We start from the raw sequence: 27968 nt of genomic DNA, 5'->3' as shown, positions 1-27968 counted from the left end.
TCAATTTCACCCTTTTAGATGCTGCTTTGAGCTTTAGGGAAGTTTTAAATTCTAAAAAGTGCTAGACTGTTATTTCATTTAATACATCTTTTGTGGAATTGTTTCAGTGCGTAAATACAAATAGTGGTGTGAATATAGCTTCCATCGCACACGTAATAGTTTGGCCCTGCAGGACAGTCAGATGTGAGTTTTGTTGGTATGTAAAGAGAGTTTTGTTGTTGTTGTGGATAATGGAAATGATCCAAGTTATGTCTGTTGGATCTCAAACCTGCAGATGTTTCCTGCCTCATTGTTCCCAAACTAAACAGAAGATGCAGTTGTGGACTAGTAGGCGCCTGCAATCCATGCGACCCCATTGTCTTCCTTGACCCAGACCCTGCACATAGGACCAATTTGAACTTGTCTGAGGCAGGTGGATGATGTCTATGAACAGATTAATATTTTAACAGTAAAAATGAGCAACTATGAGAAATCACTCATCTTTGGAAAAGAGAGTTTATTACAGAGAAATGGCTCTTTCCAAAATAAAAGCTATACTATACGCTTCTTCTGGGCTATATTCTCAGCAGCATATTAAACATATCAGGTCCCCATAAGGAGAATCATGTGCTAACGGCTGTCTAAATGACTCGGGTAAAGTTTGTAGCATGCATGATTGTTGTTTTTGTCTGCTTCCACTTGTCTTTGCACTAGGATGATGTCGGCGTAAATGTGGAATCATATTCGTTGTGTTCCCACTAGTGCTGTCAGCATTAATCTGAAATGATGTTAACGCCACAACACGGCAAATCTCCGTTAACGAGCTACCGCGGATCGCCCCGTGCGTGGGGCTGGACGGCCAACACGTTAACGAGCTAACTGCGCTAACGCAGTAGTTCCCACCATGTAATTGAGCATTGCGTGGCACATCCGACATACTGTTTTACTTTTGTCCATGACGCGCTTACCTTCAGGGTCATACGTCACATGAAGACCAAAATAGTTCCAAAGGCTAGATCTGAATGCGGGTGGGGGAGGTTCAATTTGCCATGTTGCAATGAGCTTAGCTTCTGTCTTGCTAGCTTGCCCTGCGCTCAGTGGATCTGCGCTCGACAGTGCAGCCTAGGCGGAGTAGTCGAACGCAGATCCACTGAGCTCTCAACACAGACAGCAGTTGATAAAATAAATTCAAAATTTTGTATTGTTCGATACAAATGTGTACCGAACCGAAAGCACTGTATCGAGCGGTTCAATATCGATACGAGTATCTTTGCACCCCTAATATGTATATATATATATTTCTTTGGGGTGAAACCAAAAGGAAAGGCTAACCTAAGCACCCGGCATTTTACAAAAATCCTTGCACACCTTAAATGACTGACCCTCACAGTCTGAATTGGTGTCATTAGGAATGCTGGGAAGGTGAAAATCATGGTGGATCAATAAATTACCTATCTCTAAGCTGGTGAGCAATTTAGAAGGTGCTTTGAAGTGGAAAGATTTAGAAAATCTTAGACTTCAAGGATTACTGTATTCCCTTCAGAAGGACAGTAACAAAACCTATTCCAATGTAAGGGTTTGTTGGTAGGGAGGCTGGGCCATATCATACCGTTCATGGTAATACTGGTATAATGTTGAGCAATGATAAGAAAATGAAATATTGCGATAGAATATGGGTAAAACGTGCATGCGCAGTGCCTTTGTTTTCATGCGCAAATGGCGGAAAAAGCATGGCGGCGACGCAGAATGAGAAGGGCGAAAGCGGATCGTTGAATGAAACGGATGAACCAGAATTGGTTTGTAAAAATGCTGCAACTTCAGTGGTGTGGAACTGGCTTAGCTTTCGTCCGTCAGATACAGAACAAAGCACTATTTTTGGTAGAGCATGCTAGCGGGCCGTGGTTATTACCGTGTTTTTTGGAAAATACGGCACACTTAAAATCAATATTTAGATTTTTCTGAAAATAGACAGTGCCCCTTATAATCCCGTGTGCCTTATGTATGAATTCTGGTTGTGTTTACTGACCTCGAAACTATTTTATGTGGTACACGGTGCTCGAAAGTCTATCGTAGGCAGGAACCTCGCGGAGTGATACAACATAATATTACCGTATTTTTAAGTTTTGTGGATATTATACGTGGTTATGCTGAGGATATGTCGGCTAATTTCCACTGGAAATGCCTTTTGGTTAAACTGTCAGCAAGGAATTTGCATTTGCACTGTTAAATTTTTTATATAACTTTAATGCACGTAAAAAACAGCTGCTTGTTTAAGTGAAAATGCAGTGATTTTTTTTTGCACTGATAAAATTGTGGAGTTGTAAAGCATTTTGTCTAGTGTCAATTACACTGAACAAAAATATAAACGCAACACTTTTGTTTTTGCTCCCATTCCCCATGGGATGGACGTAGAGACCTAAAATTCATTCCAGATACACAATATAACCATCCCTCCCAAACAGTGGTCACAAATCAGTCCAAATGTGTGGTAGTGGGCACATCTGCTATATTGAGATAATCCATCCCACCTCACAGGTGTGCCACATCAGGATGCTGATCTGACATCATGAGTAGTGCACAGGTGTACCTCAGACTGCCCACAACAAAAGGCCACCCTGGAATGTGCAGTTTTGTCTCACAGCAAAATGCCACAGATGTCACAAGCAATGAGGGAGCGTGCAATTGGCATGCTGACAGCAGGAATGTCAACCAGATCTGTCGCCCGTGCATTGAATGTTCATTTCTCAACCATAAGCCGTCTCCACAGGCGTTTCAGAGAATATGGCAGCACATCCAACCGGCCTCACAACCGCAGACCTCGTGTAACCACACCAGCCCAGGACCTCCACATCCAGCAGGTTCACCTCCAAGATCGTCTGAGACCAGCCACCCAGACAGCTGCTGGAACAATTGGTTTGCACAACCAAACAATTTCTGCACAAACTGTCAGAAACCGTCTCAGGGACGCTCAACTGCATGCCCGTCGTCCTCATCGGGGTCTTGACCTGACTCCAGCTCGTCGCCGTAACAGACTTGTGTGGGCAAATGCTCACATTCGATGGTGTCTGGCACGTTGGAGAGGTGTGCGCTTCACGGATGGATCATGGTTCACATTGTTCAGGGCAGATGGCAGCTGAGAATGTCCCAGTTCTTGCATGGCCAGCATACTCACCGGACATGTCACCCATTGAGCATGTTCGGGATGTGCTTGACCGGCGTATACGACAGCGTGTACCAGTTCCCACGAATATCCAACAACCTCGCACAGCCATTGAAGTGGAGTGGACCAACATTCCACAGGCCACAATTGACAATCTGAGAGACTCCATGCGACGATGTGTTGCACTGCATGAGGCAAATGGTGGTCACACCAGATACTGACCGGTTCTGGGTCCCCAGACCCCCAATAGCACAAAAAACTGCACATTCCAGGGTGGCCTTTTGTTGTGGGCAGTCTGAGGTACACCTGTGCACTACTCATGATGTCAGATCAGCATCCTGATGTGGCACACCTGTGAGGTGGGATGGATTATCTCAATATAGCAGATGTGCCCACTACCACACATTTGGACTGATTTGTGACCACTGTTTGGGAGGGATGGTTATATTGTGTATCTGGAATGAATTTTAGGTCTCTACATCCATCCCATGGGGAATGGGAGCAAAAACAAAAGTGTTGCGTTTATATTTTTGTTGAGTGTATATTGTCAGTTATATCGTTATCGCAAATTTTCAAATGTATATCGTAATAAATATTTTTGGTCATATTGCCCTGCTCTAGTAGGGTCCAGAGGTTATAATTGATCTGATGGGGGTTGTAGGAAAGATTTATTTAAGGCATAGACCGAGCAGGCTGACACATAAGAATAAACCTCCCTTTCCAGAGCAGACCATCAGAATGTTTGTTTAATAAAGTTTCTGGTTCAACTCACTCGAGGCTGGCATGCAAATCTCACAGCATTGAGCCCATTGGATTACTTGAGAGTGTATGGAGGAGGGAACATAAAGACAGTTGGGAGGGCCTCCTCCTATGTCTGGATCATGTTGTCTGGTCTTGGTTGACTGTGGCTTCATGTCAGTCTCTCCATGTTAGTTCACCCATATTTATGGGAGGAGCATCGGGACATTCTTTGGGAATCTGTGTCTGGTATTACATCCCTGGATTTCAAGCAATAGGTAAAAGGAAATTTAGAACACCCACAAACAGTCCCTACACAGCATGACAAGGACTCGACCTCTTAGAGCTGGGGTGTCAAGCTCCAGTCCTCGAAGGCCAGCATCCTGCTTGTTTTTAAGATATCCCTGCCCTACCTGCTGCTGGTTACCTGGATCAGGTGTGCTTTGCCAATAAGAAGGAACCAATGTTTCCACTCCCTCTGGGGCTAGCTTAATGGCAACATCGTTGTTCTTTTCAGATGAAGATAGACAGGATGTAGCTTACCATCTGAGCCAATGTTCTGGGAGATTGATTGAGTAAGGGAGGCATCTACATCAATAATCTAAAAACCTGGGGGAATAGACAGGTTTGGAAGTCTGTATCGGCTTCTGGAGACCAGAGAAAGGAGAGAGTTGGTGTGGTGAGCATAGCTAGAGGAGCCAGAGTTCTGCTGTTGTTCTGCTGCAGGAAAGCAGGGTAACTAACTGATAAGCAGGCAGGTAGGTTGATAATCAAAGTCCAATTCCAGTTTAGCTTGGAAGTCAGTTGTGAATTCTTCTTGGGGGCCACATGGGTATGAAGCACACACTAAGAGTTTCCTAAAGATGAAAACAGCGGGTATGTATTTGTGAAAAAACCAAAGCATGAAAAGAAGAGTCTAATGTTACAGCTACTGAAGCTGAACTTGCTGGGGAAGGTGGATGGGAGAAACCTGCCTTTAAAAGCACAGAAGTGTGATAAAGAATGGGCATGAGGTGTGTGCATCCAGCTGCTTCACAATCTTATTAACTTCCATGCACCAGGGCGGCAACCTGCACACACACGAGAACACTCTCCAGAGCAAGAGAGCGTGACACTAAGGGTTTTGTGACAAAGATATGTCGGGGGGAAAGATTGAGATGTAGAATGAAAAATGTCTGACACAGTGTAAAATCACAGATTTCTAACTTTTCTGATTTTTTTTCATGAAATCTGCAATTAGGTCCAAGTATAATCAAGTTTCTGTTAAAGGTTCTATAAGTGAGAATTAGAAGCCTGATATAATGTAGCGGCAGCTAGTTTTTTCCTATGAAAATATATACAGGAGCAGAGAATGAAGTCACTCTCCCTCTGTGTGTGTGTGTTGTAATCTGAGATTTTTTTATTATATGTTTTGGTAGCTAATCTGTGTGTGCATGTCGGTGCATGTGAGACCCTCCCTGTGAAACTGTTATGGAAAAGCAAAGAGAGAAAATGATGTGACGTGGTTTCATTTTCAGCTCAGTGTTGATTCTGCTGGTGTTTTCCTGTGCTTCACCCACAGCAGCAGGAAAACCTCAGCAGACGATTTCATAGTGTCGGGCTGGACACCAAATTCATTCAGTGTCATTTGGTTGCATTCTGTTCACGAAGAAATTAGATTAAAAAGGAATTTCAGCAGCTTGAGAGTTTCAGTCTTGTCATAAACTGTAGTTGTTTCTATTAATTTTTCATGCTTTGTTTCAAATTGTACAAAGCTATTATCAAGCAGCACTTCTTAATGTTCAATAAAATGCTGTAGATGCCATGCAAGCATTCAGATTTAATGTTTTGGGAGATACTACTGCTGTGAGCCTAAGAAAAAGAGCAGAAAAGTTGAATTTTGACATATAACCTAAATCATTTTATTTTTTAAAGTTGCAATGCTACTTTTCTAGGGCGTTGCAAGGGATTCACATACTTCAGACACATTAAGGTTTCCTGATAACAGTACACTTATATCAAAGAGCGAGACATCTCCCTCAGGGGTTAGTAGAGACCCACCCATGTCAAAAAATTGAACAATATTTATTGATGTTATAAGAAAATTACATGATTTCAACACTATGTTGCCCTAAACCGAGTGCTGTGTGATTGAGAAATTCTGGACAAGTTTTAACAGGCTCTCTCGGTCCTGCACTCCCCCTGAAGTTTCTTTTTAACTCACTCCATTCCTCTCCCCTTATCTGCTCATGGCCTGTTGTAACCTCAACATGATGTTTGGGCACGTTCAGGTTTTTACACTAAACTGTAAACCTGCCTGCTAGATGCTTACTCACTCGCCAACATTGATTTGCCTTTGCAGTAATAGTGTGCATTTTAATGGAAAATAGCTAAAGCAGTAGAAATATTAGGAAAATCTCTCTGCAGCTAAATCATAAAAGTCTGAGGGAATAAACTTGTAAATGTTTAATGTTTTTCTGACAAGTCAGTGTCATAACCTTTCTGTCTTTCTCTTCCACACAGAGGTGGAAACTGATTAAATCCAATTTTTATGATAATTTGCCAGCATTTGTGTTAGAAATATAAATGACAATGACAAAACATGTATTATTACAACTATTAAAATTCTTTTGCAAATGCAGTCATTTTATGTTATGACAAGGATTGGATGGTTAAAGGGAAATGTATAGACACCTAAGTCTATTACTTAAACACATTAACCTTACGTCTGAAAGACCCCTGGCTTGATTCCGAGGGGTACAAACAAACCCAGCCTGACTGGGTCTCACATTGCTGTAGTCCTAGTCCTTCTCCCAAGCCTGAGTAAAATGTGAGGAAGAGCAAAAACATGTGGCAAATCAACATGTGGATACATCCACTGTGGTGGCCTCTTGGGAAATAGGGGATCAGCTGAAAGTACCTTCTGTTGATGGTCATTTGCAGTAGTAATGCAAGAGTAAATGTAACAGTGTTACATGCCGTTATCATCAGTGATCACTTTGAAGAAAGTAGTGGAGTGTGATGGACCTCCTGTGGTGCTCTTAAAATGGGTCTTTAAATGACTGAAAAGACCAACTCCACAGACTTTTTCAGTGTGGACACTGATGTGAGTGTGCTGTGGCTTTTCTGTGGCAGCTTGTTCATTTTCATTGAAAGAGTGAAAAAAAAAATCTCCTTGCAACTTTGTGAGGTATTCCCAGTATGATGTGTAACATTTTTTGAGGTTTCTCCAGATATCCTCTGAGCATCATTTAAGTCTGATTAGGCTTTTGTGTTTCGATCTCTGTGGTTCCATCTCGATGGTGGCAGGTCAGTGCTGGCTTCCTCAGTAACACTGATGTTAGTTTTCTTTTCTTGTCAGTGGATATGCAGGACTTTCAAATGCATCTCTGATATTAGGATTCAGGGTTGCTCTGTGCCTGCTCAAAGTAATTGAGGTCTCTGGACCATATCAGTCTGGTCAAGATAAATGCCTCATAGATGAGTAGGGTACTTCCATACAAACTCAGGCAAATCTAAAAATGGAAAGAGTACAAAACTATTCAGAATCAGTTATAGTGAAGTGGCTTCAGTATATTTAACGAAGCCATGCAAAATGTTATTCTTAATACTGTAAAATTATAATGGCTGAAAAACATATTAAAGCTGTACAACCAAATAAGTTTTGAATTCAAGTAAAAAATTCAAGTATTGACAAAAATTCAAGTATCACAATATGGTAATATTATCGGTAATCTAGAGATTTTTTCAGGTCTTTTTTTTCTACATCCATTCACAGCAACATTGTCAAGAGATATATCATAGTTTCAATAACAAAAACATGACACTGGTTTCTATTACTGTTTGACATAGAGTAACAGAAACCAACGTCCGTACTGTGGTGTGAGAAATGATCAAAAAGTCGAAAATTTAAGTATTCTGATTCTGAATTTCATGGCTTATGAGAGCATGTGGGATAGGTGGTTGCTCAAAACAATTTATGGTATGCGAAAGGTCTTTGATGCCACACACATCTTCTAGCTTTCAATCCTTTCACACAGTACACAAAAATACTGAATTCCCACCACAATCAGTCCTGTATGATTTCATATGTTGGCCAGAGGGGCCGATGGCGCGATATGGCAGCCTCGCTTCTGTCAGTCTGCCCCAGGGCAGCTGTGGCTACAACCGTAGCTTGCCTCCACCAGTGTATGAATGTGAGAGTGAATGAATAGTGGTATTGTAAAGCGCTTTGAGTGCCTTGAAAAGCGCTATATAAATCCAATCCATTATTATTATTATTATGTCACTCATAATATTAATATTCTAAACATCCATCAGTCTCTATTGTTAACTAGTCCAGTGGGGATGAAGTCTGTCCCACCTGACTCTTGGTAAAAGGCCAAGTACAGCTTAGGTAAGTCCCCAAAAAGTCAAAGGACTAGATCAGGGGTCCCCAACTCCTGCAGGTTTTAGATCTCACCCTGGGTCTACACACCTGAATCAAATGATTAGTTCATTACTAGGCCTCTGGAGAACTGCAAGACATGTTGAGGAGGTAACGTAGCCATTTGAATCAGCTGTGTTGGATCACAGACACATCTAATAACTGCAGGACACCTGCCCTCAAGGCCTGGAGTTGGGGACCCCTGGACTAGATGAACCGTCTGCTGTGCAAGTAATCACTGATCAACCTGATCTCTGAAACTCTATGTAAAGCAACAAGGACTTTTGTAAAATAATTAAATTATGATGCATGTCAGTTTGAATGATTACTTTGCTTGCCCCCTGATTTCCAGACTTTGGAAGACCATGAGGGTTACGGTCACTTAGAGGTCATAGGATTAATCGTTTAAGCTCTAATTCTGACCCAACAACAGGAAAATCAAAAGAAAAGTTTCCATTGTTTCAACATAAAGCATCAAATACAAAGAGAATTTTGTATTGGCTCACTAAGTTTAGTATGTAATAAACACATTTCCTTCTGTCACCCTTAAAAAAAGACTGTGAGCTTTGCTCTTTCAGCTGAATGTCTTCTGTTCAGCACCAAAGAAACCCCACGTCCTGTTCTTCCTTTCAGTCAGATGCCGGTGTAGAAATTCCACAAGATCTTGAGGCGTGGGACCACATGGGGGGCGGGGGACCTCTGTTGTATCTCAGAGCTAAAAGGGGATTTTCATTTCAAAGCTCTCACTCAGTTCTGCAGCTGAACATCTGACCCCACTGAATTACTTGCAGTGAGATCAGTGGAGCAAATCGAGCTTGGGAATAATAATAACATCCTATTTCTGGAGGAAGGCTCTGAAAAATGGCGAGGCCCATTATATGCAATTTGCGCTCTGCTATGCCATTTTTGTACACAGATCAATCTAGGGTTTTTTTCCCCCATCCCTGGCCTCCTTCCTCTTTTTTTTCCTCCCTCCACTTCCTCTTCCTCCCCCTCCTTCAGTGGTTGGGTGTGGTGAGTTGCTGCTTCTGGAATAACTGTCTGAACAACAGCTCGCTTACTCTCAGGAGATTCTGCCTTTTTGGGGGGAGTTACTTAAGAATTAGGAGAGTTCAGATGCAGGGTAAAAACCAGCAGCTGGGCTCTCCAATCTCTCCAATGTTTTAGTTTTTGAGGCTGATACCACTGCTCGCAAAGTGGTAAAGAGATGAGAAAGAACAGACAAGAAAGAAAGAAGTGTGCCAAAGATAGAGCACAGAGGCTGCAAATGGGTGAGGTGGAGGAAGTCAGATGGAAAATGAAGATGGGATAGAAAAATAATAAAGAGGAGATTGAAGTGGAGAGATTGACTGTCAGTTTTCTAGGTGAGGGGAAAAGAACTGCAACAGGACAATGGAAGAAACAAATCATTTATCAAAATTGTCATTGCTTTAGTTTGGTTGTTTTCTACAGGTCTAAAGGCACCCTCTCTCTCTCTCTGTGTTTGTGTGTGTGTTTTGGTGTGTAACAACAGACACCGAAACCACCCGCTTCGTTCGTTTCCACACCGCCGTTATCTCTGAAAATATGTCTGGAGGAATTTTCTTCTCATTTTGACAAGCAGATGATTTATGCAGCAGGGAGAGCTGCAGGGCTTCAGATCACTGATTGCTGAGCTAGTGAAACAAACTCGGTGGCATTTAACAAACACACACACAAACATTCAGAGAGTCCTATAACACATGAAGCAGCTGACATTTTGGAAAAACGCAGCACAGTAGTTGATTCCTCTATAGAGGCAGAGTATTATCCCACTACATAGAAGCTTTTTAAATGGCAATAATGACAGTGTGCCCAGCTCGGCCTTCTGCAGTGCAATTATTAGTTTAGAATCAGACTCGGTGACTCGTGAGGGAGCCACGCTCTGTGATAAATACTTTACAACACGCCATCAAAAATTTACAGCAAGGAGAAGATTTCCAACCACCAAGACGCTCCAAAAAGAGACCAAAGTGCGGATCCACAGAACATCTTCTTTAAACTCAAACAGTGAAATAGACCTCATTACTGCAGGGAAAAAACATTCATAGAACCTGTACTGTGTCTGGAGCTGCTCCAGCATTACAGATCACATGTAAGATAGGGTTTGTAGCATGTTTACTTAAAATGCTGGTTTTTGGCTTACCAACATAAAACTTTGAAGCAGCAACATTCAAGTTTTACTTAAAATAACACTTAAAGTTTAAAATGTAAAGCAGAAAATCCTCACAGACTGAAGGATTACTGACCACTCAGTCCATTATAGGCATGATAATGCCTGTAATGGACCGGGTGGTCATTATAAGGACCATTGCTACAGCCGACAGTTATTACACCACTGTGCTACTACTCTAGAAAAGTGTGATAAGGTCTATCAGGTGGCCAGTAACCTGTCTAGTGTTAGATTAAGGGTTTTATTGTAATGCTGGAGCAGCTCCAGACACAGTTTTATTGGGTTTTATTGTTTTAGCAACATGCTAAATAGGCACATTTTCAGAAACTAGAAGATGTTGCATTTTGAATTAAGTTTCGGACTTTTAAAAAGGGGTGGTTGTTAAAGAAACCCTACTTCCAACCCTAACACATACTGGGTCGCCAATGGTAGGGAAGGTAGCACCAGCAGGTAGGCTGCTTCAGTCATTCACATTCAGTTCAGATGCCCCTGTGGAACAGCAAGTGATTAGCTCACTCAGCATTGCTTTGTAGCTGATATGTGGTTGCTAGGGGACAATCCAGACATACAGTAAGCAGCCTAGGTAACCCCCTAATCTATATACCAACCTTTCATATGTCAATCAGCAGTATCCTTTACTCTTGTTGGTAGTTGCTTCAATTACTTGACTTCAAGCTATGAAAACATTAATTCTGGAGCCGCCCACTTTGCGCTGACAGCAGTTATTTCATTCCCTGAAGTTGCGAAAGCCTCTTTTCCATTAGTACCTACTCGACTCGGATCGACTGGTTTTCCATTACAACCCAGGAGTACCTTGTTTGCATGCTTGTCTGTGCGTCCCGCGACACAATAAATGTGCAAGATGAACGCTACAACAAAGGTGGATATCGAAGCGAATATATACCTGCTGCTCAGTCTGTTGCTTTTCGTCAGACTCAGGGACCACAGCGTTGTTTTTTGTAGCCATTTCCCTTGTCGAGTTTCAAAATTGGTTTTCGTCAACGAGACGCTCTCATGACTCATCGAGTGACACTACTGACCAGCAGAGATGGGCAGTAACGCGTTACTTGTAACGTGTTACTGTAATCTGATTACTTTTTTCAAGTAACGAGTAAAGTAAGGGATTACTATTGCAAAAACTGTAATTAGATTACCGTTACTTTCCCGTAGGAACGCTGCGTTACTGCGTTACTAAAACCGTGATTTTTTTGCGAGAATGTCTCATGACAGTGACGTAAGCGAGTGCGCCGTTAGTGACAACAGCTGTGTGCAGATCAACAATGGATCACATATCGATTGTGGGAGAGAGTATGAGCGTGCAGCGTTTAAAGCGTGGAAGTACTGACCTTACTTTGAGTTTGATTCCATAAAAAGTGCGCAACGACGTAATGGGAAACTCACAGAGAAACTCGCGGATTCTTCAACTGACCGCGGCACACCTGCACCAGGGTAAACCTCCGCCTACCGCAGTCCTGCTTTACAGGTGAAAAAAGAGCAACAGGACCGCTGAGTCTTTGACTTTATTTATTTTCTGCTGTGTTTTACGTGCATCTATTTGAAAGAGTGAGTGTAAACACAAAAATTTTTTTATTTTATGTGCTGGAATGTGCAGAAAATAGGTTTAAATGTTAAACTAATTTATTCAAGTCAGAGAATGTTGCATATAATTAAATTTTTGCTTGATGCATAAAGTTAAAAGATTAAAACTGATAAAACAAGTTAAAAAAAGAGACTTTTCCATTTGATTACATTTTGTATGATTGATTATGTAGAAAAAGTAGAATTGGGCTGAAAGATCTATCGCTTTATCACCTATTCAGGTTGTAAATCGTGTTTTTAAAAAGTAATTAAGTAACTAAGTAATTAATTACTTTTGAAAATAAGTAATCAGTAAAGTAACGGGATTACTTTTTGGGGGAAGTAATCAGTAATTAGTTACTGATTACTTTTTCAAGTAATTTGACCAACACTGCTGACCAGCCAATCAGTGCCATGCAGTCTGATGACGTCAGAATTTAGTACCTATTTGGATTGCTTGGAACCCTAGCTGAGCAGGTACTAAAAACGACCTCGTCCCAGGTACTGTAACCTAATGGAAAACCCTGAAAACCGTGGCGAGTTGATCTGAGTAGGTTCTAATTGAAAAGGGGCTTAAATGTCGCTGACTTGTATGGTGTGTGGTCACCACGTCACTGCATCAAGTCATCCTGTGTGAGCGCCCCTTTAACCCTTTCTCCACAAGTAAAGTCATTTTCTTATTAGCCATTGCTGTGTAGCTTATATTTGGTAATAAAGTGGCTGTTGGTGACCCTGTTGTACTGGTAGTTGCTTCAAGCTTGCAACCTCAAAGCTGAGATTCGTCTAACTTGTGAGCCTTCATTGGAATTCCTCGGTCCCTGGTCACCGCATGGCTGTGTGCTCTGCGGCAGGACACAGGGTGGTGTGTTAGCTCATTGTTCTTGGTTTTTGTGCTGTTGCATTTTTATCTTTTTAGTGACCACTCACTTCTTTTTATATTTATTGTGTCATGTGTTTATTTTCTGTTCTTGTGTGCTTTCATAAAGTTCCTTGTCCAGAGTGGGAATGCTTATTCTCTTTTATTGGAAATACGTTAAAAAGTTAAACATTAAAATACCAGTATACAGCAAAATAATAACATCTCAGTTAAACTCGCCTTGTTAATAAAATTAAAAACTCTGAACCTACGAAATACAATAAATATGTGTTTATTTTCCTAATGTTTGCTGGACTTTGTCAGTCCAACAGTTTCTGCCTCAGTAAACAAATTCTAATATTGTTAGAGACTTAAAGTTGTGTTGAGACAGGAAGTGTTCTCCTTTATTTTGGCAGGAATTTCCTGTTGTTATCTAGCAAGGAAACAGGTGCTTGTATTGCTAAAATCCTCTTCCCCTTAACATTCACAAAGATATCCAGAAAAATACCAAACAAACATTGCGTGATTCTGTCTGTCACTCAAAGTCCAAATCAAACTTTAGCTGCAGATTTTGTCTAGAAGTGTCTGATCGACTCAGTTTGCTTCTCTGTCTTTGATGTAATGTGGCGACAGATCAGCATTCCAGCAGAACAGCAAAACGCCGTCTGATTGGCCCCCAGCTGCCGCTATCTCATCCTCTGGTCTTCTCTCAGAGCGAGAGAGGCTGCTGGAGCATGACATCTGCATTCCTTACCCCCTCCCCCAGTCTCCCGTCCCCCCCCCCCCCAATATCCTGTCGTTCCACACATTCCTGCACATCCAGCTGAGGTCCAAAGTGGAGCTTTAAACTCACCTACGCTCTGTTGAGCCTGCAAGTCAAAGGCTGCATCCGAGTGTGTGCTGACACTTCTGTCTTTGTGAGGACACTCAGAATAGAAAGTTTTCGTTCCTCATTTGGTGATATAGTCTGAAACAGTTTCCATGCATTTCTATCAAAAAGAGATCAGTGTTGTTGGCACAAACCTGGAACCAGCACGGCAACATCAAACTGTTGGGCCTAAAGTTAATATCAGTGCTGTTGGGCCCTCTAGCTTCTGTAAAGGGCAGGATTCAGACTTAGTTCTTAACTTGCACTGCTTGAAGATTAGCACTCCAGGTGTAAACCCCCCCCCCCCCCCCCCCCCCCCCCCATGTGGCGACCACATGCCACACTGCTGAGAGCGGCCCGGGTTCGAGTCCAACCCGTGGCCTTCTACCACATGTCTTCCCCTGCTTTCCTGACCCTTCTTCACTGTATCTATCAAAATAAAGCTGAAAAAACACTTTGCAACTCATTTTATGAAAATTTCTCCATAAATGGATATAAGCCTCTAGAATACACTGTCTTCACAAGTGTACTCATAAAGTCAGCACACATTAGTGGAAATGCACTTATTTGCTCTGACGTGCTGCAGGTCCTCTCCGCCGTAGGAACACAGCGAGTCTCCGCAGTCTTTAGTTTTCCCACAATCACCAGTCATCTGGGCAGAATTGACAGAGACAGAGAGGTTGCAGGGGCTGATGGGAGGGGCCGGGCTCCTGTCCAAACCAGTTAAATTCAAACAAACAGGAGTCACTTTAGCATCATGCATTTTTCTTTCCTAGTTTGTATTCTCTCTGTCCTCAGTTGTCCTATTTTTGGTTAGAAGAAAGTCAGATAATTACTGTTCATTTAGACCCAACTACATCATGAACGTGGTAAAAGACCAGAGACATTTTTGACCAGACTGGGGAATTTTGTAAGAAAATGTTGGGACACTTTGGACATCAGACATTGTTGTGTACTGGATCTCATATTGGATCCTGTGTGTATCAGTGTTGAGCTGCTGCATTCCTCATGTCATAAATATGCTACTGAAGCAACACAGGGTTCTTACTTCTACATCCAACACGAAGTTCGTAAAAATTGCACAAAGCTGAGATTTGCAGTGGTTTAGAGAGGCCAGCTGTGGAAAAAACTGAAACCTCTAGATGTGCATTTATTTATTAATTGTATCTTTGTAAAGGGTGACTTCTGTCTGGCGTCTGGTCACTTTGCACCTTAAACAGACTTTTTGTGAACACACTGTATGTATGTTCATGTTGTGTGTATTATTGTAGGGTCTACCTTACAATATAAAGCGCCTTAAGGCAACTGTTGTTGTGATTTGGCACTATATAAATAAAATTGAATTGAATTGAAATGAAATGAAATGAAATTAAACACTGATTCCAAACCAGAATTCTTCAGAATCAGGAATTGATTCTGAATCGACCTCCATCACTCAAAGGTGAATAATTTATTTAGAACCCACATCTGAAATCTTCTCCCTCTCCTTTCTCTGCAGGCCCTGTTGAAGATGGACTGTCAGGGTCTTGTAGCCCGACTGGTGATGGACTTTGTCCTGCTCACCACTGCTGTGGAGGTAGCCGGCCGCTGGAGGGAGATGGCCGAGAGGCTCGTCAAGATTTCGCGCCAACAAATGGATGCTTACGAGGCACCACACCGTGACAAGAACGGGGTGGTGGACAGCGAGGTATGCGTGTCCTAACATCCCAAAAAAAGATTTCACACAACAACAACTTCAGTTGCAACTGGCAAAAACAACAAATCCATTCTGTACAAGCCTGATCAGCTTTATTATGTTTTAGGACTGAACATTCAGTTATTTGCTTGTCTGTTTGAATCTGTAACATTAAGACATTCATGTTTCTCAGAGGATGAAATCAGCTGACCTAAGCAGCTGAAAGTGTAGGTGATTCCTGACCTGATTATTGTGTTTTAAAGGAACAGTGACACATCTTGAGAAATACAAATGTTTCACTTTTCCCTTCTGTCAAAATCACAAGTGGACCGAGTGCATCTGTATCATTCTGTCAGCCGGTGACAGTTTTCCGACATGTCAGTGTCCCAGGAGATCATGACACGTTTGTTTCTCTTCTTGTCTGCAGGCCATGTGGAAGCCGGCATACGACTTCCTGGTCACGTGGGCAGCTCAGATTGGCGATAGCTACAGGGATGTGATCCAAGAGCTTCACATGGGCCTGGACAAGATGAAGAACCCCATCACCAAACGCTGGAAGCACCTGACCGGCACGCTCATCCTGGTCAACTGCTTGGATGTCCTGCGGAGCTCCGCCTTCAGCCCCTCTGCTCAGGATGACTATGCCATCTGAACCCAAGCATTGCCCCACACCAGCACACCTTGCTCTTCAGGAGCAATTTTTTTTTTTTTGAAATTGCAACGTTTGAAATGCTGCATATCAGCTGTTTGCTCACTCTGAATGCCACTACTGCTGTCGTTCCTGCAGCGTTGCCTTCAGCTCTTCGTGCCCAGGGCAACATCACCAGACAGGCCCCACGTCCCCAGCAAACAATACAGTGCTCTATGGAGCTTGCAGTATTCACAGAGACTCTTTTAATAGCTTCAGTCTTGCACAGTTATGTATTTTTGTAGTCTTATTATGGCACAGCAGTTTTTTAAGCAACCATTTGGTTAAGATCTGTGGATTGAATGCCAAGACAGACATTTTTATTAAGAAAAGACATTTTTAGATATTGTATCCTCGTATCCTCACGTGTCAGATCTGTACTATTTATTTATACATTAAGAAGAAGAAGCATCACCTTTGGTCTGTCTTCAGCTTCTCCCTCACTGCAGTCCTTCAAATTTCAGTGATCCAAATATTTTGGTGTCCTCTATTTTCGAAGATCTGAGACTGAAGATTCTACACTCAGTTTTACACTGAAACGCGCAGTGTTTTTGTAGAACATGAATCAATGGATTTATTAGATTTAAACTGATAATTTAGTTTCAGCAAAATTTAAAACCCTTGTGTCAGTTTTAAATCATCTTTTGAGTTTTGGCCTCCTAAAAAATGTTATATTGTTTTCTGATTAAATTTATTGTAACAAACTTGACCTTCTAAACATCAATTGATAAATCACCCTCGACCTGAGCCATACTCACTTTGTTCTAGTTCACTCAACTTGTCCCAACCTTTCCAAAACTCAGAATGTCAGACATGGACATCCACAGTCCATGTTTGACTTAGAATGCACTCCCGTTAGGCAATTTGAGCATGCTTAACCCGCCACAGTCCAGTTTGTGTGAGGAGTGTGAATGCGTCGTGCCCGCCTGTGGGAGAGAAAGGTCTCTCAAAGAGTCCTGAATTAAAATCTGTGCAAAAATTGTGCAGCAGACAAGATGGTAGTAGAAGTCAAACTGTGGCGGGCTGTTTAAAACATTATTTTCGGACAGAATCAGACAGAATCATTTTTTAAATCAAGTGGGTAGTGTAGTGTTTATTCCCTGCAGATCATTGAAATCTAAGTTAATTTAGATAATCCACTCAAATCTTATGGATCACCACAGCAGGTCTTTTGCCTCTATCTCACCCAAATAAGTGCCTGGAGGCATTTCAAATGAATTGTTAAGTTATGAGACTCTCTTTTAAAGGAACTTTGACAGGATGCATGTGACTTGCATCTGTAAATCTCTGTTTCAGAGTGGACCTCATTTAATTTCAAGTAGCATTTCGTGAGTTCATACATGGCCTTTCTGCAGCCCCTCAGTTCCTCCTCTGTCTGAAACAAGCTACTTTTGCTCTCTGTTCACCTCTTTAAGCCAACTTTCCTCTGATTGGCTGCCCCTCATAAAGAAAGCATGAACAGCAGATAGGTGGAGCTTCTATCCTCATAGCCTGAGATGTGAGCATATGACATTAAAAAAGCACCAAAAGTAAAAATAAAATGTCTGAAAGAGTATTTAGAGTAGCATGACGCCTGAGCTTTTGACACACAGGGATTCCTTCTACATATGCTGACCTCATTATCTGAAACCTTGGCCGTGTTCATTGTTAGTAACGACCACTTTCAAAGAAAAAAAAGGGAATAGTATAATTGGTTCACCTTAAATAACTGCCAGGTTTGTGAGAGCAAACTTTGTAACTTTGCTCCAGAATGACTCAAAACAGAATAAATTTAATGAGCTGCATTGCATTGTGCTTTGGGAGAGTGCTTTTGTTCTACTAAACGGTAGTATCATGATGAAGTGTGTGGTTCTGCAAGTGGGGTTTAGATGCTAATTTTATTTCAGGATAAAGTAAAGTTGAGGAGAAGAGCACTGGCGAAATTATGGGGAGAAAAGTGAAGCATGTTTAGCCCTAAAAGCACAAAGTAGAGAGATGGAAGGGGGACAGTGGAGATGGGGCATGATTCACTGTGTCCTGCGGACCTTAAACTGACTGGCTGAAATATGGGTCACAGTAAACTAAACAATCAAGAACACTGACTGAGTGTTAGGATTGGTCCATCAAGGATTTATGTCTTGATTAACGATTACCTTGAGCCTGTACCTCCATATAGTAACCAAACTCGCACCTCTTAGTTCTGAACTCTCTCATCTTTGTTATGCAAAATCTGTTTTTTTTTCTTTCTGTGTTTTTTATAAAGCTTGCCAAAAATAAGTAGAGCTCCACACAAATAACCATGTACAATGTTGAGACCACTGTTGTAATGACACTGTCTATCAAAGCTTCTCTAGCTTTCGTCCCAGTGCTGCATACTGTATAATGTGCTAGTGACACAGCCAGTGTTGAGTTGAAAACCTTTTTTGTGACTGCATACTTTTACGGAAGAGACTCTAAATAAAATGTAAATATTTGTACACGACATTCGTGAGAATTGACTTGCTGCTGGCTGCGCAAACAACCCCCTCACCCCCACCACCATCACCAACAAACGGCACCACAGTCAGGAAACTCCTTATCTGAAGCATGGGAGACAGGCCGTCATGTTTCAGGTGTTATCAGTGCTCTGTTTGTGGAAAAAAAAACAATGGCTGAGAAAGTGTGCAGTTGAAGGTGGTGGGGATGCAGGAGAGATTCTGGGTAGTTTCTGGCTATACATTGCAAGACCAAGAGAAACTAGAAGGGAGGCTCAGGTAGCATGAAAAAGGGTCGATGATATGTACCAGTCCCTGTTCTCATTGTTGAACTGCTCTCATTATACTGTCCATTTTCTTAAAGATGGGGGCTGGAGGTTCTTGATCACGTGCATAGAGCAAATCACCAGTGTAGATGACCAGGAAGGCTTTTATAGTTTCCACAACTGCAAATTTACTGGGGTCCACTTGGGTCAGTATGAAATGAATTTTGTCATCAGTTGATGAGTGAGTTTTAGCAGCCATCTGTGAAAAGACCATAGTCTGCAGTGACATGCCCGTCTTGGTAATCAAGTGTAGTCCCCACCAAATAAAAGACTATCTGGACTGAGGATTTTAACTAGAGACTTTAAAGGAGAGGCATATAGAACTCAAAAATTCCTCAACATAAATGTACTGGAGAATACTGGAATTTTGGAACGGACGGCACAGACTTTATAAGTATAACTTCCTGGAAAGTTACTTTGGTGGTAAAGGTAAAGTTTTTTGATTTTTCTGCCTTTTGCTGTTTTACGTCTCTTTGACATCTGAAACTTAAGCTCATTTTGATAAACTGCTCAGTCTTCCAAGAATGGTAAGATTCTTGTCTTGAAGAAAACTGACAGGCCTGACAGCATGTGTGCAAAAAGTTGGGAGAAGATGGCTAATGCTAAAATGGTGCATGGCAAAGCTAAGTTCTCAGTCAGTCAGGCCTAGATCTTTGTGTTACCAATCTCATTCAGCGACAGCACACAACCTCCAAAACCACTTGCAAACCAGTTGGAGGAATGCAGTTTTTCCCCCCTAGCAACTCGTGGTGAATATGGGGAGTGTCACTGATCGGTGCATGACTCAATTAGCAATTAATTTCATAGCAACCATCAGCAACCACTACATCTGTTCAGGCAATACTTAATTTTGCCTTGCAACTGGTGGTAGCGAGGCAGTTGCCAACCAGTCTCTAGGCCTGTGTGATTGGGCTTAAAGAGTCTCTTGGAAACTGGCATCTCCTTTGAGAGAAACTTTATGGACTTTAACCCAGAAACAGCAAGAGTGATTGTGCCAAGGTGTTTGATCAATTCTGTGAATTGGTGACAAAGAAATTGCAGCTGCCTTGCTAGACCCAGATGCCATAAATGTGCTGTCAAAAATATAATGTTATGCAGAATATTAGACAGAAATAAAGCAGTGCCTTTTAGTTTTAGTTTCAAAGCACATCATGTGCCTTGGGCACTATACTTTTCTAGACAACCAGCTTCTGTGTCTCCAAAATTCACAGGTCATATGTTACTAATCACTTGTCATATATAGTAGTATAGTAGTGTTATGTTGAGTTAAGACAGCTAATTATAGAGCAAATAAGCAAAGAGCCACCAGATCTTGACTAAGCAAAAATGAGTGTCTCTGCTTCTTTACTCAGATAATTGAGAGGATTTCCATATAAAAAAAAAGGTCTGTAACTTTGTATCTCATTTTCTCTTTCCATTCCTTTCTCTACCCCTTTCTCTGTCTCTCACTCTCTGTGCCGTAAAAGCAAGCAGACATTAATTAAATACACAAATTAATGGAGGATAAAAAAGAGCCAAAAGGAGTAGAATTAATTACAGTAGGGTATGGGCTGACAGGCTTCAAATCCCTGCCTGGAGTGCCAGTAATGAGCTCCCCAGGGTGACAGGGCTTACAGAACAGCACACAGCTCTGTACTTAGCTTCAAAATCCAGGGATAATCTGTACAAAGAGACGACTCACTCGACATGTTGACTTTTTTTATTGTCTTTTCCGACGTGTCCGAGATGTTCGTTCGCTGGGGTTTAACATTTTTAATCATTGCACGCAATAGGCATAAAGCTTTGGTTTCCAGAGAAACATTCTACTGTTGAATAAGTGGATTATAGTCTAAGCCTCATAAATGCCTACAGGTTCCACAGTATGCACAGGTACGAACCAGAAAAGACATGTTAAAAGCAATGATCTGCTCAATTTTTGCACACTTTGTACATTTTCACTGGGGTTTGAGTCTTTATGTCCTTGCCTCTCTTTCTGCTCATGCTTGCTGAATGATATTTCCATTTCCATAATGCTGCTTCTAAATTTGGACCCATTGTGGTGTGGCGCATGATGCAGGAACTCAACGTTCTCTAAAAATGTAGAGAAGCCATCCATTGCCTAAAATCAGAAATCTCTAACCCTTTTTTACCACCAAAAAGTTGGGACACTGTGAAAATTTTAATTAACTTATACACAGTAGAACATAAAAAACTCATTTTGAATTTGATGGCCAGCAACACATCTCATGCAGGTTGGAAGGCAGGGAAAGAAACAGCTGGAAAAGTTAGTGGTATTAAAAAAAAAAAAAAAAAGCAATGTAAATATACAAAGACTGAGTATCTCATCATCTACAGCAGCGGTCCCCAACCACCGGGCCTCGGAGTCCGTGAGTCGTTTGGTACCGGGCCGCAAGAGTTGAGGCTCAGGTGTGAAATGTATGGTTTTCAGGGTTTTTATCGGTTTCCAGCGTTATTTTGTTATCGTTTTTATCGTTAACTCGGTTTTCCTGGGTCTTTTCACGTGTGTTATGAATAAATCTTCTTTTTTTTCGTGAAAATATTGTTGGACATAAACCGGTCCGTGGCACAAAAAAGGTTGGGGACCGCTGATCTACAGAACATAATGTCATCAAAAGATTCTGAGAAGCTGGAGAAATCTCTGTCTTCTGAAATCAGTGGTGGATGTTTGAGATCTTTTAGGTCTTCAGGCAGCACTGCATTAAAAACAGACGTGATTCTGTATTGGAAATCACTGCATGGAATCAGGAAACGTTCCAAAAATCTGAAGTAACTGGCCACGAACAGAGACGTAAAGCTATGAAGATGAAGCCATATTTGAACATGATCCAGGAACAACGCTGTGTTCTCTCGGATAAAGCTTAGTTAGTTAAAATAGACTGCAGCAAACTGGAAAATTGTTCTGTGGTCAGACAAATCGACACTTAGATGGAATCTGTGCTCTTCGGATTACAGAGCAAAGCTTTTAACAAACTTGCGGCTCGCTATCAGCTCTTATTTCAAAAGCCTGCATCTCTGATTATAAGCTGCCAGTTCAATACAGCTTTTCGAATGGGCGGCTTGCATTTGTCTAAAAGCGCCAAAGGTATGTACAGGTTTCAGAGAAGCATGTGCTCCTATCCACACTTTGTTTTGTCTTGTGTATTTCAACAAGACCATGTTAAACTGATTACTGCATCTATTTCAAAAGCATGGCTTCATAGCAGAAGAGTCTCATCATAATATTGGGAGCATCATGACACCAAACATATAACATAGGTGACCCAGAACTGTTAAGCAGTTAGAATCCCATATCAGAAAGGAATTGGACAATTCTTGGTCCTAACTTTATTCAGACATGTGGCTGCCACAAAATTCATAAAATGGGCTAATGATCTTTCAGTCAGATAATATTTTAGAATTCTTTTATTTTATTTATTTATTTTTTAGAAAGAGGGGCAATACATATTAATGAACATTTTAACAAATTTAAATATGCCACATTATAGCCTTGGGCTAATTTCCATCTGCAGACCCTCTGGCAGGTTGGTGTTAAACACAAGTTAGTAAAAACATACAGAGACACTATTTACAGGTCATGTGACAAGGACAAAACCAGTGATCACATTATACTAGAACAAACAATGACAAGGAGAGTGGACACAGAGGACAGTATATCTAACAGTGGCTCGAGTCAGTCGAGACCCGGCAACACTGCTAGACTTTTGTTTAATAAAATCACTCATTGGTGGAGGCACCAGACCATGTATAACTTTGTATATTAGACAGGCAGATTTAAATAATTTGAAATCTTTCTAATATTCTTAAAATGGTACGTTTTCTCAGCTTAATCATTTGATATGTTTCCTGTGTACTACTATGAATGGAATGAGATTATGCCATTCGGTCTGTAAACATGACAGATCAAAAAGTTTTGAGATAATACTGATAAAACTTTGTGTAGAGTGGGCTCATGTTAACAATCTATTACAATTTGGTGTACGTCCACCAAGGTCTTAAAGGTCAACTTATTGGCAGAAAATAGACAAACAGCCTCATAACTATGTGAAAGAACAGTTGGTAGCATTCAGAGGCAGGTTCAGTTTCAGGCAATACATTCCTTCTATACAAAGTAAGACATAACTGTGATCTCTAAACCCCTTCTTATACAATAAAGACTGAAAACTATAATTATAACATTATGGAATTTGTCACAGATAAAGGAATGATACACTAATACACACTAATTTAAAAATCCAATGAATGAATCCAACAAGTTCAAGTCCATCCAAACCACACTCCTCAGACATTTTATTAGCTGTTCCTGGCCAACCGATTGTTAACCTAAATATCGAATCAGCAAATCATATGGTATCAACTCAGTTAGTTTAGCCATGCAGGTCAAAATGACCTGAAGTTCAAACTGAAGGAAGAAAGATGATTTAAGTGACTTTGAACATGGTATGTTTGTTGGTGCCAGATGGGCTGGTCCAAGTGTTTCAAGAACTGCTGATCTACTACACATTCTTTTTTTTACAAAACCATCCTTAGGATTTAGAGAGAATTGTCTGAAAGGGAGAAAATATCCACAGAGCAGCAGTTCTCCAGGCAAAAATGCCTTGTTGATGTCAGAGGTCAGAGGAGAATGGAAAGACTGCTTTGAGCTGATAGGAAGGCAACAGTAACTTAAAATAGCCACTTGTTACAGGAGCAGAAGACCACACCATGTGCCATTCTCGTGAAGAACAGGAAACTAAGGCTATAATTCACAAAGGCTCACCAACACTGGACAATAGAAGATGGAAAACCATTGCCTTGTCTTATGACTCTCTATTTCCACTGCAGAATTTGGGTGGTAGGGTTAGAATTAGGCACAAACAACATGGAAACCTGGATCCATCCTGCCTTGTATCCATTGCTCAGACAGGTAGTGGTGCTGTAACTTTTGATGGCTTCTTCCAGCAGGATAACATGTCTGAAATCATCTCAAACTAGTTTTGTGAACATGACAAAATGGCAAAATGGCCTCAACACTCACCAGATCTCAATCAAATAGAGCACTTTTAGGTTGTGATGGAAGAATTGTTCATGGATGTGCAGCAACAATGTGATGCTATCAAGTCAATATGGACCAAAATTTCTGAGCAATGTTTCCAGCACCTTGTTGAAACTAAGCCAAGAACAAAGCAGTGTTGGAGGCAAAAGAGGGTCCAGCCCAGTACCAGCAAGGTATACCAAATACAGTGTTCAGTGGTATGTAACAGCCTATCTGTCACAAGGTATTGTTCTCTGCAAAGTATTTCTAAAGGGAACATATATAACATTAGAAAAGCCAGTTAATAACATGAACCTAATGCCAAAGCTTTACACTGCAGCCTTATTTAAGAAATGAGAATGTTCTTAAAATGCACATTGAAATTCAGACAGCATGAAACACCTATTTACTAGAAGAAAGAAAGAAAGTGTACTTTATTGGTCCCCGTGGGGAAATCCCTCTCTGCATTTAACCCATTCACTCAGTGAAGCAGTGGGCAGCCATTGGGCGCCCGGGGAGCAGTGTGTAGGGACGGTACCTTGCTCAGGGGTGCCTCAGGGTAGCTGTTCAGGGGAATCGAACCCCCGACCTTCCGATCATGGGGCCACCACTCTACCTACTGAGCTATCCCTGCCCTGCCCTTACTAATGCACCAAGACAGCTCAGTCGAGACTTACTAGTTCTTGATAGACTTGACAGTTGGTGGGTTTTCCTTTGAATCTTTAGAAACATTTTCATTAGATTCTCTAACCGGTCACAATTTTTTTTTCCTCAGCTGAATGTAAACAAAGAAGTCAAAGACTGAGTCCAGCCATCTCTGACTACAGCGATTGTGCTTTTTTTCCCCTCGCCTTTCCATAAAGTGCGACGGCTCCTTCTGTCAACAGCAGCGGCCAAATGTCAGTTTAACTACAGCTGAGTCTGTGACAAAGGCTTTGACGTTCCTGCCAGTTGAAGAGGAGCTCAGTGTAATTCGAGTCATTTTTTATCATTGTGCTGTCATTTTGCTGTGGCAGCTATCAAGAGCATCAAGGAAAGGTCAAGGTCTGAATGAGCCACTCAAACAAGGCTCTCACAGAAGCTTGATGGATCTCTGTTCTTGTGTATCTAAATACTGAGTCATGAAAATGAGGAGTTAGCTTTTAGTTTTGTCCTGCTGTATGAACCACAGTTCTCTTCTCTTATTTTAGAGGTAAGTTTGTCTACGCTTCTTAAACTGACAAACCTTCACGCAATGCAAAGTAAAAGACTGTTTGTTTAGATTTTCCGCTTTCCTTTACCATCTTGCAATAAATACCAAAGCAAATGACAGATGTATAACCTCTTGCATTTCATTGTGACAATCGTGTGAATATACTGGGAATAGAGATTAGATACGTTCTGCTGTCTCAGATCTGTACATAAGAAAGTGACTGTACAGAACTGATACTTTCACCACTTTAGTTTCAGTGTTTTGATGTGTCACAGTCATTTTAACTAAAAAATTACTTACATGATTTATTAAAGTTGTACCATCGGGCCTAGGGTCCTGGGTGGGTTATGGGGGACTCTGTTATAGCAAACATCAATCAAGATTTTAAATCATAATGGATTAAAAAATGGTACAAAAAAGGTAAAAATGGCAAAAAAGGTATGTTTACTGAAAATTTAGGTTGTTTGCCTATGCAAGGTCCTAATAGATTCAATGAATTAGGTTTTAATTGTCAGCTTAGTTCAGAATAAGTTACATCTAACTATAATGATGGCCTCCTGTTTTTCCTCCTCACGTGCTGCCATCACTGACAAAAATACATGCAAGAAGTACTAAAATCTGCACAACCAGTTCAGTACCCACGTTTTAGCCCTGAGGATGAATCCATTTTCTTTTCCTTCAACCAAAACAAAACAAAAAAAATGGTTTCCATCTAAAAGCATTTGAAAACACATTTGATGCCACAGAAGCTTAGACATGCTATGTGGACCTATAATCTATGATGTTGTCAGGACATGAACATTGAATGCCACAAAATGACGTGCCTATTTTGGTTATCTGGACGTGAAAAACTGAGAAGAAAAAATAATTTAGTATACTGTGATTTTTACACATGTAGTCACCCTGACTTGTTCTTTACACATGAACACGTAACTTAGATGTAACGTCACTGTTCGTTCTGACATCACTTACCAGACATAATATATTTAATAAGAAAGGATTTCAGTGTTATAAAATATTTCCCAAAAGCTATACAGATGTTGTCCTGGTACCCAAAATAGTTTATATAATTAAGTTTCATCCAGATTAATGTGTCTAGGAGGATTTAGGGAAAAGCCATTCAGATATATTTTATGATCATCATAGTTAGATTGTTATTATTATTATGATAACAAACTTGAAGTAGAGAAAATCATTTCTGACTTCAGAGACCTAATGCTCTGCCTTTATATCACTCAGATAGGGATGAAGGCTTTTTTAGGAAAATAAAAGTCATTTTTCCTTTTTATTAGCACTGGCCTGTGGTGGTACAATCCAGTACAGCTGAAAAATCATTTACTAAATTGATTACATAACTTCCTTAGGGATTAATAAAGTATTCTGATTTCAAAATGTGACTTGAAGTTGTGCACTCATGGACTGCTTTTTCCTGCTCTACTTTTCCCTGTTTTTTGGTGGAGATTTCAGGGTTCATACGTAAATAAAAGGTTGGCCAGCATGTTCACAAGCGTCGGTACCGCAGCAGGAGTTTGTGTCTTTGCCAGCAGGAACAGAACAGAAGTCTGTTTGTTCTCATAGTAGCTCTCTGATGAGAAAGGTGAGTAAGATCGAAACCTGGAAGGGAGGCCGAGGCTCTGTTTGCTCGGCACCCGTCAGCCCCTTCCACAAACCAAAGCCTCTTCTGTTCACTCCCAATCCTTATGTGTGTGTGTGTGTGCTCGCTAAACACAATCAGGTTTTATAGTTTGAAGGGAGATTGGGAGCAGCAACAAACAGGGAAGAGAGCAAAGAGAAAGATGCTGACAGATTAGACTGCATCAGAGTTTAGAATTAAAGGTAAGTCACTTCTTTTTACGTTTTTTTTTATTATGTGCCCCAAATATATTTTGGGTAAGTTTTTAAAAATTATATTCCTGTGTGATACATAAAACATACAGGGTATCATTTCTGTTACTCTACATTATGGACATTAAATTGGTGCAGCTATGATATAACTATCCTGCAATACTGGTACTGCTATAGAAAATTATTATGCTGGACAAAAGCAAGAAACATCTCAAACTGATTTGTTTGCAGTTTTAAAACAATTTAAATGGGCTCTTCAACCCTTAAATTTCATGTGACTATCTCTGCTACTTATCAGAAGTCAAAACCCAAGCATTGTCTTCCCTGAATATACTACTGTTATTGTGGGGTCCACCTATTGATTTTGAACAGATTGAGCTCTTTGTTAACCCTCTACTGCATGACTTTTTAATTTTTTGGGAAAAAAATATTTCTCCCTATTTTGGGGGAGCTTTAGGCCCCCCCCCCCCCCCCCCAAAAAAAACAAACAGATATTGGTTTGTTGCTTCAAGGCAACACTGTGCGACAAGGGTAGTAAAATGCCAAGTTATCCTATAATAAGTTGTATTAGTACAACAAGGATGAACAAATAAATAAACAACAAATAAACAATGTAAACATTTCACAGAACAATAAAACACCAAAATACATCCAACATTTGACCCTAACCCCACACGCACACACACACACACACACACACACACACACGCACACACACACACACACACACACACACGCGCACACACACACACACACGCACACACACACACACACACGCACACACACACACACACACACACACGTTGTGTTTCAATCACTTTTGGGGACATTACATTAACTTACATTCATTTCCTGGAGACTTATCCTGACTCTACCCATCACAAGTCCCTGCCTGAACCTTACCCTAACCCTGACTCAAGCCTTCACCCTAAAATTAAATGATTTACCTTGCAATTTGTCCCTATAAAGTAGGCGAGACCTCACAATGGGAATGTGTAAACAA

At 41.0% G+C, this 27968-nt stretch overlaps 1 protein-coding gene across 1 annotated transcript in view; it reads left to right on the top strand.

The window, feature by feature from the left end:
* The window catches only part of LOC146615801 (SH3 domain-binding protein 4), a 49541-nt gene extending 30980 nt beyond the window's left edge, over positions 1 to 18561 (top strand). Inside the window, exons 4-5 of the mRNA XM_085374705.1 lie at positions 15274 to 15462; positions 15878 to 18561. Coding sequence (XP_085230831.1) covers positions 15274 to 15462; positions 15878 to 16102 — 414 coding nt within the window. The 3' untranslated portion in view covers positions 16103 to 18561. The remainder of the gene's footprint in view (positions 1 to 15273; positions 15463 to 15877) is intronic.
* The last annotated feature ends 9407 nt before the right edge of the window (positions 18562 to 27968 follow it).

The sequence above is a fragment of the Diplotaxodon limnothrissa genome, linkage group LG16, assembly GCF_057381915.1.
Source record: "Diplotaxodon limnothrissa isolate DT_005_m linkage group LG16, D_limnothrissa_male_GT1.1, whole genome shotgun sequence".
Taxonomy (NCBI): domain Eukaryota; kingdom Metazoa; phylum Chordata; class Actinopteri; order Cichliformes; family Cichlidae; genus Diplotaxodon; species Diplotaxodon limnothrissa.
This window is presented reverse-complemented; position numbering and strand designations above follow the sequence as displayed.